The sequence below is a fragment of the Triturus cristatus genome, chromosome 5_1 (genome assembly GCF_964204655.1).
Source record: "Triturus cristatus chromosome 5_1, aTriCri1.1, whole genome shotgun sequence".
Classification (NCBI taxonomy): domain Eukaryota; kingdom Metazoa; phylum Chordata; class Amphibia; order Caudata; family Salamandridae; genus Triturus; species Triturus cristatus.
The window spans coordinates 143,250,265-143,266,592 of record NC_140587.1 but is presented as its reverse complement, the minus strand read 5'-3'; the positions used below and the strand labels follow the sequence as shown (position 1 = coordinate 143,266,592).

Genomic DNA, 16,328 nt, shown 5'->3' with positions numbered 1-16,328 from the left:
GTAGTGCCCGGGTTTCTGGCAGCGGAAACATGTGACGGTCACCCGATGTCCCCGTTTCCCAGGGGGCCCGGTTACTGGTGGAGGGGGCGCCGGGAAAGGTGGAGGTGGTGTCTTCGGGGGGCTAGGCTGGGACTCTCTCGGCCCTCCCTGGTTCCCTCCTCCTCTCTGGCGGGGTGGTCCCTGACTGGTTCGGGGGTACTCTCCTACCATGCCCCGGGAGACCCGGGTGTTGGTCCAGCGGTCGGCCTCCACAGCCAGCTTCCGGGGATCGGTGAGCTTACTGTCCAGCAGATGCTGACGTAGTTCTACGAAGCAGTTCGCAGCTAGATGTTCCCACAACATGAGATCAGTGAGTTCGGCCAGGGTGGTGACCTTGCTGCCCTTGGTCCACCCATCGAAGGCCCGACTGAAAAAGTTTACATATTCCACCCATGTGGTGCCCGGGATCTTCCTGCAGTCCCGGAACCGTTGACGGTACATTTCTGGAGTGAGGCCGTATCTTGTGAGTAGGGCCTCTTTCATGTGGCTGTAGGAGGTCTGCAGGGAGAGGGGTAGGTCGAGCAGGGTGTCCCTTCCTTCGCTCAGAAACCGCCCCCACAACCCCGCCCCCCAGTCCTTCTCCGGGATCCGATGGGAGGTCATGGCGACCTCGTAGGCCCGAAACCATTGCTGAATGTCATCGTTTTTATAATATTCCTTGACCACATCCTTCGGGATGTGGACCTTCTGTTCCGCTGGGGAGACCGTCTCTCGGTTTCCTGGGGGCCTCCCTTCCTCGTTTCGGGCCTTGAGCTCGAGTTCCTTTAAGCTGCGTTCGTGCTCCAGCTGGAGCTTTCTTCCTTCGTGCTCCCGTTGGAGCTTTTTCTCCTCCAGTTCGCCTTGTACACGCATTTGTTCTACCGCTAGCTTTTTTTCCGCTAACTTCAACTCGCCCTCAATTTTGAGTTTGGCCAGCTCTAGTTCATGATTGCGGCTTCTCTCTCTGTCCGCGAGTTCTTCTGGGGAGAAGCCCCCGTCTGGTACGCCTCCTCGCACCTGACTGCTGCTGCTTTCACTTTGGGGAGGTTCGGTTTCGTCGGGGCGCTCCCCCGTGCCTTCTGGGCGGGAGGCCCCGGTCTCCACCCAAGTTTTCAGTGCTTTCTGCAAATCTTCCTTCGTGTTGAGACCAGTGGTAGCGATTTTAAGTTCTTTGCAAAACTGCTTCAGCTCCTTGTGGGTATATTCTTCTAGATGCTCCACCTGGAACACCCTGTTGGCGTTGGTTTCTGCGGGGCTCATGGCGCTTCCTTCTGCCATCCTTGTCGGTGGTGCGTCCGTTGTTCACGGTACGATCTCTAGGTGATGGGCCCGAATCCCGTCGCTTGCCACCAATGTTAGACGGCGACCTCAGAGGAGCCCGGAAAGGGGGTCCTGACTACCCTGAGACCCACCCTCAAAGTATCGTAGCCGGGCACTGGCGGGAGACTCCCCAGGGGGAGGAATCTCGCAGCTAGGATCGTACTTCTGGCACCACACGACACCGAGTAATCACACCGGTTGTTCTCAGAAACAATCTTTATCAAGTAGGTTATCACGGCAAATATGTACAAGGTGGGTACGGGTTCAAGAGTCTCGGAAAGGTAGGGGGGTAGCGGGACAGTCTTTGGCAAAAGTTCAAGCAGGGACGTATCCGGCGCACAGCTCACAATCCTCGAGCCGGGGGATACGGGGTCGTAGTCGGGGTCCGGCGGGACCGTGAGAGTCTGGGGGAGCCGCGAGTCACTCAGCGGGCTCAGGTACAGGTTCAGAGATGTTACGATCTTCAGGAGCCGCGAGTCACTCAGCAGGCTTAGGCGCGAGTTCAGAGATGTTACGATCTTCAGGAGCCGCGAGTCACTCAGCAGGCTTAGGCGCAAGTTCAGAGATGTTACGATCTTCAGGAGCCGCGAGTCACTCAGCAGGCTTAGGCGCAAGTTCAGAGATGTTACGATCTTCCAGGAGCCGCGAGTCACTCAGCAGGCTTAGGCGCAAGTTCAGAGATGTTACGATCTTCAGGAGCCGCGAGTCACTCAGCAGGCTTAGGCGCAAGTTCAGAGATGTTACGATCTTCAGGAGCCGCGAGTCACTCAGCAGGCTTACGTTGTTCCAGCGTCGAATCTGCCGGACCGACCCGGAGCGCCCCTTGTTATAGGTCGACCCCTCTTTGATGTCCGGGGTCGGTGGAGGCAGGGGTCTTGTCACCTGGGGGTCGCTTGTCGGGATTTCCTGCTATTGTCTTTTGATCTCGTTCAGGGCCGGGGCGGGAGGAGTCCCAGACACCCAGCAGGCGTGGAGCCAGCTCTCAGGGAGGCCGGAGGGCCGATCGAAACCCATCGTCCCAGGGGAGTCCAGAGGTGCGATAGAAACTGCTCCTCCCTCTCTCATCCCCCTGGAAGTGTGATGTCCTCCAGCCGGAGTGGCGCCTCTAGGCCCGGGTCGCGCTGGGGCCGGGCGGCCATCTTGACGCATGAAGGGGGCATGCGGGCCCGGGGTGGCCGAAAGGAGAGAGGCCATGGACGGGGATGTCCGGGCTGGGTGCGGGTGTTCTGGTAGGAAGGACCGGCTGGGCCGGGTGGTTGGGGCTGCAGGTACCAGGTTCCGGTGGTGCGGGTGCACGGAGGGCCGTTCTGCGAGGCCGGGTCCAACAGCTTCCTACAGGTATCTACAATACCAGGGACTAGCATACATCGAGTCATGACTGGACTGGTAGACTGGATTTTTTTAAGGAAAGATTAATAGGAATTCTGTTTTTGTTGGGCTTGGTTTTAGGTGGTGGCTCATCATCCACTTCTGAATTTTAATTAGGTTCTTGGAGAACAGGTAGCGGTCATTCAGGGAGGATATTTCCAGATAGATCTGGATTTCCTCCACATATTGGTGAAAAGGTATACCAGAAATTATCAAGCAATCAATCAAAATATTTTATTTCAAGTGTCAAAAACACAAATAAAAAGTACACACAGATGAAAATAAATAAAACAAATCAGGTAAAATAACACTGAATCTCAGTACTGTACTGCAGATTTTAAAAATGCGACAACAGTGAACCATACAAATTTATCAGGGAGCATCTGTGAAAAACCCTGGGCAACACAACACTTTTTAAGATTATGCTGTTGCGATAGAGGTAATAAAAAGTTATTGTAAAATGTTTGTAATGTGTGCAAAAAAAGGTAAAGTGCAGCAAAGTCTGGTGAGAAGTACCATCACATGGACATGTGCAAATTTCTGCAAGACTGTACTGTCCTAAAGGAAAACACATTAGGATCTGTACAGTGTCAGACCTAAATCAGAAAAGTAGTGGTTGTTCACAGCTCCCTGATACCTACATCAATTAGGGCTCAAAGCCTCTGCAAGACTGTAAGATCACATACTGACTTGTGGTTATCTTTTTCAATACAGTGTCTTCTCGGTTGATATGCAAGTCATTTAAAAACGTCTGTTTTACCCAAAGTTTGTCTTTCTTCACAATTGATAGTGGATTCTCAAACAATGATGGACGTCCCAACTTCAGTAGATTGGATTTGGACATAAGACAACCATAGTATAGATAACCCTTTATCACAGGATAAACAATCCCCGGTGTTCGACCATACAGAAATTCATAACATTACAGGTCCCAATTTGAATATGGTCCTCAATGTAATTCAGGCCAAGTTTCTTTCAAAGTGTGAGGCGGCACAGAAAGAAGATGGTAAGAGACACGATTCTCTTCAGTTTGTCGAAATGAGGCGTTAGCATAACCTCAAACCCTAGCCCTATATGTTGCATTAGATATACATTGGAGCTTATGGATTTGTTAAATGGGGGCAATTGGTTCCCCTCCTAACTTTGAAGGAAGAGCTCATAGCCTGAATACATTTCTGACACCGCACTGGAATATCGGAAACATCAACAACTACACCCAGATCAGGTAAATTATTAACCTCTGCTAATACATTGCTGTCTATGTTAACTGTACAAAGTTTAGACCTACCCTGGCCACAGGATACAATCGACAATTTAAAGATTTTGGTTCTCAGACCTAATCTTGGCTTAAAGTGCTACCAGTTTCCTAAATGTCATTGGAGTGCCATCAACTAAACCAGATCATCAGCATATAACCGTACAGGGACCAGAGTTCCCTTGATCACGGGGACATTAGCACCACTCTTCAGCAGGCAGGAATGAATATTATTGATATATAAAATAAATACATGAGGGGCTGACATGTAGCCTTGCCGAACTCCTCTTTTTAAGCTAAATGATGATTGTGTTAACTCCCCATTTGGACGGAATCTCATCTTTGCCATCAAATTATTGTGCAAATTGGAAAGAAAAGTGATTAATGAGGCATCTAGGCCAAGTTCAAATAAATGGTCTCACAACTTTGACTAGTTTACCCTATTAAAGGTACTAAATAAATTTGTCAATGCAAGATGTAACGAGCAATGCCATTAATGGTATTTTTACCAATTCATAGATTATGGTTTTGGCATTGCTCCACAATGCCTAGATGCTCTCTAAAACCATACTAACAGGGCCTCAAGATATTTTTGGAGTTGGCTCAGTCCCATATTCTGTTAAAATGATTGTGGCTAAAATCTTAACTGTGGAATCCATACATGCAAGGTTAACAGCAAGGTTCAAGTCTATTTGCTTTCTTAAAAATGGGGGTGATAATAGAATTACACGTAATACAACAATTATTAAAATATTTGTTAAAAGAACACATGTATCCAGGTTATATTTAAAAAGGTCAATTGGAACACCATCAGGCCTTTTCAGATGAACTATGATATAGAGCCAAAAAAAGTAATCAGTATTAAAACAGACTCTGATGTCAGCTGCAGAACTAAGTAAGACGCTGGTAGCACAATTAAAATCAGCATTTACGCTATAAATTGACTGAAAGTGTGATATCCACTGTGGATCTTTAATGTGGGTGCTCAGTGTAGATAAGGTGCTATGACCTCTTCTGCCAAAAAAGTTTGGGAACGCGTTTTCCTGCTGGCTCAGTAAGTTGTTTCCAGTACAAACATTGCTTTTCCTTTTTACTCTAATTCTAAATATACGTATAGTACATACAGACTATAACCTCTTATCTGATTCTTGGTTTTCTTGCCAAGGCCTTACGTAGATGTTTTGAGCGTGGTTAATGCAGACGCATATTGGAATGAAGGACTCCATAACTTAAACATGACTAACAGTGTCAGGAAGACAGATTATAAAAGTACTAAGATTTGATTCTATCATGGTTTCTAAGAACAAAGATAGATTAAAGGATGTGAGGATAATCTCAAGTCATTATGTTGTGGTACTGGACGATGAGAATAAGTTGCAAGTTTTCTAGAAGAAAAGGATGAGGACAAGAACGATAGAATGAGTGGACTATGGTCCCCATAATTAGCATCCAGAATATAAATACATAAAAATAGTTTCAAAAGGTCTTGGAACATAAAAATATAATCAGTAGGAGAGGCACAACCGTGTCCAAAATAGGTATGCATTGAAGACGTTGTAAAAGGGCCTTTGTCCTGAACATTGAATATGTCATGAGTTCATATAAATATACCCAAGATTTCACGCATAGAATCGGCAGCTATACTCTACACAAGTGAGTAGTTGGCAAGCATACACAAACCAAATGTGTTAGCATATACTCTGGCACTGAAATCGTTACAAATTAATAAGTTCCTACTTAAAAGCAAATCACCAACAAACTTAAACAGCCATAAAATAATTGAGTTATTTGAATTTACAAAATACTTTTCATAAAAATTAATTAACTAAAAATGATATTCATTCAAATACCAAAATTAAAAAGATTGGCTCGCTTTACAGTTGATCTTGATAGGGGCAATCTTTGCATTCAAAGAAAGTGGAAACCAAGTTAAAAGGTCACCCTTAGTTCTACCTGAATTTGAAGGAATGGCCAGGTAAGAACAGCATAAAAAGCCATTACTCACTCAATCAATCAAGCGTTTGTTAAGAGCGACTACTCACCCGTAAGGGTCTCAAGGCACTGGGGGTGGGTGCAGGTTCCGGTCCGTCAAGGATGGGGTCCGTCGTAGAGCCAGGTCATGAGGTCTCTTACGAAGATGGGAAGTGATGTTGTCTGTCTGAGGTGGAGCGGAAGGGCGTTCCAGGCCTTGGCTGCGAGGAAGGAGAAGGAGCGGCCACCCGATCTGGTTTTTCTGGTGCGTGGGACTACAGCGTAGGAGAGTTGGGCTGATCGTAGGGTCCTTTGGGGGGCGTGGAATTTGAGTCGGCTGTTAAGGTATGCTGGTCTGGTGTCGTGGAGGGCCTTGTGTGTGTTGTTGAGCATCTTGAAGGTGACTCTTGCCTCAATAGGGAGCCAGTGGATTGTGCGCAGGTGCTGGGAGATGTGGCAGTGTTTTGGCAGGTTGAGGATCAGTCTTGCAGCAACATTTTGGATGTTGTGTAGCTTGCGGGTGAGGGTTTTGTTTATTCCGACGTAGAGTGCGTTGCCGTAGTCGAGTCTGCTTGTGACGAGGGCGTGAGTGACGGTCTTTCTGTGCTCGAGGGGGATCCATTTGAAGGTCTTACGTAGGAGGCGGAGGGTGTAGAAGCATGAGGACAAGACTGAGTTGATCTGGTCCATTGTGAGCTCGGAGTCCAGGATGATTCCCAGGTTGCGCGCGTGGTCTGTGGGGGTGGGCAGGTTTCCTAGGGCGGGGGCCACCAGGTTTTGTTCCAGGCATCTGGGTTTGGGCCCATGGCCACCAGGTGTTGTTCCAGGCGTCTGGGTTTGGGCCCATGATGAGTACTTCCGTCTTGTTGGTATTAAGTTGTAGGCAGCTGTTTTTCATCCATTTGGCGATGGCTTCCATGCCTTCTCGAAAGTTGTGTCTGGCGGGGTTGGGTTCGTTGGATAGGGAGAGGATGAGTTGGGTGTCGCCTGCGTATGACACAATGTTGAGTCTGTAGGTATTGACGATGGGGGCGAGTGGAGCCATGCAGACGCTGAAGAGCGTTGTGCTGAGGGAGGATCCCTGAGGGACTCCGCAGGTGGTTGGCATAGGGTCCGAGAGGAAAGGGGGGAGTCTGACCCGCTGCGTTCTGCCGAAGAGGAAGGAGCTGATCCAGTCGAGGGCCTTGTCCTGGATCCCTGCGTCGTGAAGTCTGCATAATAGGGTGCGGTGGGAGACTGTGTTGAATGCCGCTGAAAGGTCGAGGAGGATGAGGGCTACTGTTTCTCCTTTGTCCAGTAGTATGCGGACAAAGGGCGGTTTGCGTACTGTGGTTTTTCCTAAAGCCGGATTGGGAGTAGTCGAGGATGTTGTGCTATTCGATGAATGTGGCGAGTTGGCTGTTGATGGCTTTCTCGATAACTTTCGCAGGGAATGGGAGCTGGGAGATGGGTCTGTAGTTTGAGGTCGGTGGGGTCCGCCGAGGATTTCTTCAGGAGGGGGTTGACCTCGACGTGTTTCCATCCAAGACCAACATCTTCTTGCAGCTCCCTTTCCACAACAAATCTGAGAAAAGAAAGATGTATTTTGTGCAATGGGGTTATGTACGTAAACACATCCATGAAGTCCGGATACAAGCTCCGGCCTCTTATGACAAAGTCTGCAGGATAAAGGATTTAGGGGTCATCTGGACTATTTCATTCAGAAAGATGGTTTTGCCCACTGGAAGTTTGGGACAAGCCATGCTTTCTAATTTCCTGAGCAACAGGACATACCTGGAACTTCAGTACTCCCTCTTCTCCAGTGGCAAAACCATCTGTACACCCCCTTTATGGATGAGCGCACAACTTCTTGAATAAAGATGCTGTCCTTGGGATACAGGAGAGGAATGTGAGACAGTGCTCGAAAATTTTACCTGAAATGCCCACGGGTCAGAAGCAATCTTCTCTCACTCCATAAGAAATATTGCAATTATGCTACCTGAGGTGCCAAGTGGAGCAAAATAAACTCTACACTTAGCCGGGAAATACTTCAAGAATGCCTGAATATTTTTTTTTACTTAAATTACAAAAATCTAGAAATTTATGATATATAATTCTGCACCTTACTACTGCCACCCATTGTTCCTCTTCTACTACTGTCTTCATTGTCTACCTTCAAATCCCTGGAAGGAGACGCAGCAAGACAGATGCAACAAGCCTTCTTATAATCACTGGTTTGCACCATATTTGATCAAGGAAAATCTTGCCACTCGGACAAGGAGAAAAAAAGGCAGCGTTTCACCGATTTATAGTATATGCACCCTGATTACAAACTGCAGCGTAATAAACATGAATATGCTGATACAAGGGAAACTCTGTTTTTTGAGTAGCCACATTGATACAATCATCAAATCCACACATCATATATTTCTGATTATAAAAATTGCTAGTGACCCTTTCATCTCAAGCACTCTGTGGCACAGTAGGCTTTTCTTTCCTTAAGAAAACAATGCTCATCTACAACTCTGATTCTATCCATTCCACATCCACTGCTACCTAGGTTGAGCCTGATATATTCTTTAGGGCAAATTTTAACTCTACTGCTGCTAAATTAAGGCCTGATTTAGATTTTGGTGGCTGGAATACTCAGTCACAAACATGGTGGACAGAGAGGTTTGTGAGGCAGAGCTTCCCTCATCATCAGAGAGACATCAGACTTATTTTTCAGTCTCTGCAGACAAATCAACAATCTAACCTCTCTGTCTATAAGGGTTTTAGTTGAGAAAGCTTTACAAATGTTGCAGTCCTTTACTTTATGCTGGGGGTAGAGACAGTAAATACAGTTTTTATGGGGGTCTCCAGCATGCAGCCTCTTCTTACCGCATGTTAGACACGACCTGAAGAGACCTTTCTTTGAAGAATCCGACATTCTCAAAAGGATATCTGGTAATTTAGGAAGTAAAAAAAAAAGCTGAGCTCAGGGAGACTCCCTGTCACACAATCGTACGGTAGAAACTCTGAGGAGTGTTCTACTGGGTGCAGTGGCCTGATTGGCTATTACTTAAGCCCTTATACAAGTGAATTATATTCTATGGCACTTGTAATACAGTGGATGGGATACTCCATCACAATTGGAACTCTTAATAAGGCCCTTAATTTGAGGCTTCAGATATGCTCTTTAAGATTAAATTAGGTTCACCTGATGACCACTGCTCTGTTTCAGTCATGAAATTAATTGTTCTCTCCTTACCTCTAGTGATCGCCAATATGTTTAATAACTCCATCGACATTTGGCTTGTACTACCCACAATGAAGGAGGGTATGGGTATGGTCTTTGGTCTCATAGACCGTCGTGGTGTTTCTCTGCAGTCGTGGAGGCTGCAGAGAAACACCTCACCAGTTGCCTTTTGAATTAGGTTTTAGTCTTTTACAAGGCACTAAATCACTACTGGTCACTTTGGAAGAGCTGTACGTGATTATTGCTGCTGTAGAACCGGAGGAGCGTCTTTTGATCAATCTCTTTGCCACCTTCACCATGGTTGATAACAGCAGTCTGATGAGCTAGTTGGCTGTGGTTGGGATTTTGACATCATTCTGAAATGGTTCACCTCATGTTTAATGCATTCGACCCAAGTAGTGGTGCGGCCTCCTTTTTGTTCCTCACACGTTTAACCTGTCCATCCTACTCTATAGTTAGCATATCTTCCAGACGCTCGAGGAAGTTCAACTATCATTCAACTCAATAAAAGCCTCTTATTCCTTAGTATTTTACAAAAAAATATTATGATGCCTAAAGTAGAGTATTTGTTTTTAGCAATTACGCTCATGTGCTATTCTTGCAGTGTACCTCGAAAGAGGACACTTTAGCAATTTGCAGTTCTCTCCCAGATCACCTTGTTTATTATGTAAAATAATGCATTTAGTAAAAGTAAAGAAGATAAATTGCAACTCTCCTGGTAAAAATCCAACCTAGAAACCCTGAAAATCCTGGAAGGACGTCAGTGTGAAGCATGTTGCTCTGAGGTAACCATATTAACAAGGACCACAAAAGAATAAAGGCTGCCTGACTGCTCTGTAATGTGGTGTGCTGCTGCTCTTTGTGAGGAGAAAGAGTTGTTGCAGAATGAGCACACAGCCCCACTGGAGGTTCCTTTTTCGCTAAAGGGTAACACATTTTTATACAAATGACAACCCATCTTGAGATGGGACACTTTTGGACAAGCCAACCTTATAGCCAACGAAGAGTTGATCGTCCACCCGGAAATCTTTTGTGCTGTCAAGGTAGAAGGACAGCACATGTTTTGGGTCCAGACGGTGGAGTCTCTCCTCCTTGAAGGGTGCCATGTGGGAAAAAGGTGGGCAGAGTGATAGTCTGTCCTAAGTAAAAAGGTGTAACTACTTTAGAAAGGAATGAGGGACTCGTTCTACGCACCACTTTGTCCGGATGCACAGAGAAGAAAGGGGGCTTAGAAGAAAGAGCCGGAAGCTCACTCACTCTGCGAGCAGAGGTGATGGCAACAAGAAAGGCAGTCTTCAGAGTGAAGAGCCTGAGAGGACAATTGTGAAGAGGCTTGAAAGGAGCACACATAAGGTAAGTCAAGGCAAGGTTCAAGTCCCACTGGGGGACTATGAAAGGAGATGGAGGAAAGAGGTGAATAAAGCCCTTAAAGAATCTATTTACAATAAGGGACTTGAATAATGAGGACTGATCTGGTAGCCGAAGGAAAGCAGAAATGGCTGCCAGATAGCCTTTAAGAGTGCCCAGAGCAGAGCCCTGCTGGGCCAAAGAAAGAATGAACAAGTGAACCTCAGAAAGTGGGGCAGAGAGTGGATCCACAGCCTGTGCTGTAAACCATACCACAAACTTGTTCCATTGACAGGCGTATACCATCTTATTGGAGGGACGCCTGGTTGCCAAGATGACATTACAGACTTCGGGCGGAAGGTCAAAAGGTGTCAACTGTCGCCTCTCAATCTCCACCTAAGGAGGTGGAGGCTGGACAGCTTCGGGTGAAGGACCGTGCCTTGTTGCTGCAACAGAGATCCTCTGGAAGGGGCAGTCTGATCGGAGGATCGATGTCCATGCTCAGGAGCTCGGGGTACCAGACTCTTCGTGCCCAGCCCGGAGCCACAAGAATGACTTGGGCCCGGTTGCGCTTGATCTTCTTCAGCACTCGGGGCAGAAGTGGTACAGGCAGAAAGGCGTACAGGGGGCCGCAATTCCGCCAGTGACGAAAAGCACTGCCGAGCGAGTGCCACCTTGTAAACTCCAACACCAAAACTGCTGACATTACGCGTTCTCTTAGGTTACGAATAGATCTAACCAAGGCTTTCCCCACTGCTGAAAGACTTTGCACCACCTCAGAGTGAAGATGCCATCCGTGATCCACCAGGCACCGACAGCTGAGTTAGTCGTCCTGGAGTTCAGAGAACCTGCCAGGTGTTGAACCACCAGGGTCATGCCCTGATGTTTCAGCCATGTTCAGAGGCGAAGAGCCTCTTGACATAGTTTCCATGACCTCACCCCGCCCTCTTTGTTGCAGTACCACATGGCGGTGGTGTTGTCTGTGAACACCTGCACTACTTTCCAATTGAGGGAGGGAAGGAATGCCTTCAGTGCCAGGCGAATAGCCCGGAGCTCCAACAGGTTGATATGGAGCCCGGACTCCACAGGAGACCAGACTCCTCTGATCTCCGCCTCTCCCAGATGGCCGCCATCCCAGGAGTGACACATTGGTCACCACTGTTAGTTATAGTTGGGGAAGGGAGAGGAATCTGCCTCTGACCCAATCCTGGTTCTTTAACCACCACTGCAGCTGTTGGGCAGTTCCCTCTGAGACCTGGACGTAGTCGGAAAGATTCTCCTGATGTGGCGCCCAATGGAACTTCAGGTCCCACTGCAGAGCCTGCATATGCCATCTGGCATGATCCACCAGCAGGATGCAGAAGACCAATTCGGAACAGAGGCTGAAACATCAATATCATAGCCCGCACATCCCGGACTCGCTGCTCGGGAGATACACCTGAAACTGCACTGTGTCCAGAACAGCTCTGATGAAAGGGAGCTACTGAGAGGGAGTCAGGAGTGACTTCGGCACGTTTATAGTGAACCCCACTGAGTGCAGGCGGTCCGCCGTAGTCAGGAGGTGGGAGAGGACAGCCTGGGGTGAGCCCGCCTTCAACAACCAGTCGTCGAGATAGGGGGAAGACTGGAACCCCTGATCTGTGCAGATGAGCTGCGACCACCGCCATCACCTTCGTGAACACCCGAGGGGCACTCGTAAGGCCAAGGGGGAGCACGGTGAGCTGAAAATGCTTGTGGCCTACCGTGAACCATAGGTAGCGTCTGTGGGCTGGCAGGACAGGGATATGACAGTAGGCGGACTAGGAAGGTTTGGAGGCTGCTGCAGGAGGGGAAAGGGAGGACTGGCCTGCCCGCTGGCTCCCACACCCGCGAGGTCACTGGGTCTCACGGCCACGCAGAGGCTGGGCAGCTGGCATGGACCGGTGGGTAGACTGGGAGGCCGTGGTGGGGTGCTCCTTCCGTAGGGGTGAAAGGCAGACTGTGGTGGACGAGAGGACACAGCGAGGCCCAAGAATCTGGCCATAGCTCAAGAATCCTTGAAGAACTCCAGCGCCGAATCTGCCTTGTCACATAAAAGGCGACAGCCATTGAAGGGCATGTCCAGCAGGTTTGCCTGGACATCCCCCGAAAAGCCAGACATTCTTAACCAGGTGTAGCGTCGAAGGGCTACTGAAGTGGCATTCGGTGGTATCCTGTAAGACTCGAAAAGACGTCGACAAAAGTCAAAAAAAGCTGAGTCAATAAGTGACTAAAGAGGTAGCTCTCTCCAGATCTGTGCTAGGTCTGCGTGGAAAAATAAAGAACTGAAGTTAGCGCGCTGGGGTGGCGTCTAAGTAGGCACCGCAACGTCATCCCGGCGATCATGACGCTGACGACAGACACGGTGTCGACCAACGCCACTTACCGATGCGCAGGGATACTGCTAAGAAAGAATCTCCGGATCCAGTCTTACGCCTGGGGGAAATTCTATGGAAAGAAATCTATAACTAACTGTCTCTTTCAGATAGTGGTATTTTCTTTTAAGGAGTATGATTTTACAATAACCTAATATGGCTTTGTGGATTGAAAAAGGTCACATGCTATACCAGTGACTGGGAGGTAATCAATCTTTACAGATCTTGTTTAAATTACACCAATTACTCATTTTTTTATCCAATGAACCCTACCACACCCGTTTTACTCATACCTAAGGGCTCCCAGCAGCGCCAGTCGAATCGTCTCTGCCTGCATGTGAGCCGGATTCAGCATCTCCAGGTAATTGGTGTCTCTGTACCGCAGAAATGTTGCTGCTTGTCCCGTAGGATCAACGATCAGAGGCCATCTTCAAAAGTAAATATACACAAATCATATATACCAGCAATGAACAAGCAGATCATCTCACTACCATCCCCTCTTTCAGTCACTTTAAAGATTCCAGATACATTTTACTGCTCAGAAAGTAAAGCAGGTGAAACTTTGCAGAACAATTTGACATAGCTATTTAAAGAGCTTGATGGGGGGTACGGGGGGAGGATTTGTGCTGCAGAGAGCTCCATTCTCTCCATATTCTGTTGCACGGTGTTGACCTATTCTTGGATACTACATAAAAAGATGTTGCTAAAAATCTCATTTTGAAATTTCATAAGGAAATGTGTGTTGTGACTTTTACTTCGGGAGAATTGCTTATTGCGACTCCTAGTTGTAGAGAAGTTCAGAAAGCTGGCCAGTGGATGCAAACATTCAAGATGCCGAAATGCAGTAATGTGCTCTGGACCCAAGGTGGCTCTTTAAGTCTACAGAACATAATAGCGAATGCTTGTTTCACCCACTCACTTTTTTCAGTTCCAAAAAGGTTTGGTTTTGAATTTGACACTTAGATCAATTTTTCAGACAATGTATCTTCAATATCACACTTCAATCTTTATCTACCTTCCTTTCTACCTATGCCATTCAATGCAACAGTGGAGAATAGACTATTTGGATTCCTTTTATTTAGATTCATGTAAGTTTGGAAGCACACAAACAACAGAATCTATTGAAATACTCTGGCAGTATGAGCTACATGTTTTTCGACGTTCTCATTGAACAGTCAAAGGGAACAAGCCCTATTTAATGAATGTCTCATTACAACAAATGTGTTTTTCACGCATTCCATTACAACGCGGTCGTTACAACGACTGCGTTGTTTCAACGCAAGCCACTATATCGCAAATCGTTACAACGACTTGCTGTAGGGGGCGCGCTGGACTTAGGAATAGTATTATTTACTATTCCTACTTCAGTTTGTGCAACAGCAGGGAAGGTGTTGGATTGTATATCCAACTCCGGGCACTCCCTACAGCAAGTCATTGAAACGACTTGCGATGTAATGGTTTCCATCGTAACAACGAGGTCGTTGTAACAACTGTGTTGTAATGGAATGCCTTGTAGCGCATTCTATGTAAAGGCTGTTTCCCTTATTGAATACAATAAAAGTAGAGCTGCAAAACATGGAGTAACCAGCATCGGACAGTGTAGGAAATTGGGCTACTGGTTGAGGATGATGAAACCCTTCTCAAGAAGCAACCACAATTCTAGTCACTATGAAATACAAGCAACCCCCAAATTAACCTGTGCTTAACCCGCTGGTAGCTTGGCAAAAAAGCAGTCAGGCTTAACTTGGAGGCAATGTATAAAGTGTAATAAAGTGAAACACAACACAAGAAAAAGCATACGACAAATTAGAACAATAGAGCAAAATTAAAAATATTCCAGCAGAACTCAGGCAAGTCCAGTTGCAGGTCCAGGCAGCATGTCAGTTGGGCAGATGCAAGAAGCCTCTGGAGCTTTATATGTCACTGTAGCCCAGAACAAGAGGTCACTCAGCTGACCCTTGAAGTCACTTGAGCCTGGGATCAAGGATGCAGTTCCAGTGTTTCTTCTCAGCAAGCAGGGCAGGGCAGGCCTCTGGCAGTAGGGCGTCTGTCTTCTGTAGTCTCCATAGGTCTAGGAGTGTACTGAAGAGTTGAGTCTGAGGGTCCAATATTTATACCTGGTGCCAACTTTGAATTAGGAGAAGTTTCTAGAGGCTTCCCCCACCAAAGGTGCTTGGAATTTCCAGCCTCCCTACCCTGGCCCCAGCTTGTCTGGTGGCACAAAAGACTAGTGTCAAACCCTTTGTGAATATGCTGAGGCAGACGTCTTGTGATGTGGAAGCGCAGTAGATGATAACTCCACCCCCTTTCAAATCTGAGACAACTCTGCTGACACCTATTGCCCATTTGTTTGGGAGCAATACACAAGGACCAACTGCCAGCTACAGTCATGTGAACCAGGATACCGGCTGCAAGCACCAAATGGTTAGGACAAGAAAATGTCAACTTTCTAAAACTGTTAAATAAACGCAGCTGTGATGCAATCGAATAATCAAATTAAACCAGTGTATCTGTAGAATCAAATTTTACACCAAATTTGTAACACATTCCGTGTGCACCAGATGAGGGGCTCTACAAGCCACCTAATTCAATATGAAAAGACAACTACCCAGATCAGTATCTGGGAATGTCCAGTGCACTACTATTAATACACTATCCAGTGTACGTAATATAAACCACATATAAAAAATTGTTATAAAACACTTCGTAATCATAAACAGACATAATCCAATGAATGTTCAATGAATCAATAACATGGAATCCAATGTTCAGATAATCCAAATTGCGAAGTTGATATCAATCTGTTTTATTTCTGATAAATGCAGAAGTGGTTGTTGGTTGTAACAGAAAATTCAGCTTGTAATCAGCAAAAACATCAAAGTTTCAAGTATCCCAATGCATTTCGGGCTCTTCCATATGAGCCCTTCGTCAGGGGAGTCTGTAAAAAGCGATAATAACCTTATTGTGACACATATATCATTATGACATACACTTGATTAACAACATGAAGCCTTTAGACGGCAGAACCAATATGGAGTGACAATCTCATTCGGTGAGAGAAACAGATCAGAGAAGATTGAAAATCATCAGAAATCAAAAACCAAAACATAAATATAGGTCACCCGAAACCGCGTTAAGTGATAAATGATAGAAAATGGTGAAATAGTCCCCGTGAATACCATTGCGACACAGTAAAACCATAATGAGTGCAAAAAGGCGCTTGTTACCTCTAATGTTTAAAGTGTAAAAAACTCTAAATAAAGATGGGAGCAACGTCAAACCGGCTGACTAGTCCTGAAGGGAAAAAATTATATGAAAATTGGCGTCGAAGGAGCTAATGCAGACAGTATGTTAAGGCTGAAATTGGGTACTGCGCTTACCAATAAATCAAAGTGAAAAACGCACACTCCAATATCTCTCGAAGGAAATCTAAAGCAAT

At 46.5% G+C, this 16,328-nt stretch overlaps 1 protein-coding gene across 8 annotated transcripts in view; it reads right to left on the bottom strand.

Annotated features, from left to right (window-relative positions):
* The window catches only part of IQANK1 (IQ motif and ankyrin repeat containing 1), a 441,637-nt gene that overhangs the window by 45,106 nt on the left and 380,203 nt on the right, over nucleotides 1-16,328 (bottom strand). For 7 of the 8 annotated variants that reach the window (XM_085604655.1, XM_085604657.1, XM_085604656.1 and 4 more), the window contains one exon: nucleotides 13,183-13,317. The exons of the other annotated variant lie outside the window; for it this stretch is intronic. In XM_085604655.1, coding sequence (XP_085460781.1) covers nucleotides 13,183-13,317 — 135 coding nt within the window. The remainder of the gene's footprint in view (nucleotides 1-13,182; nucleotides 13,318-16,328) is intronic. 8 annotated transcript variants of the gene reach the window in all.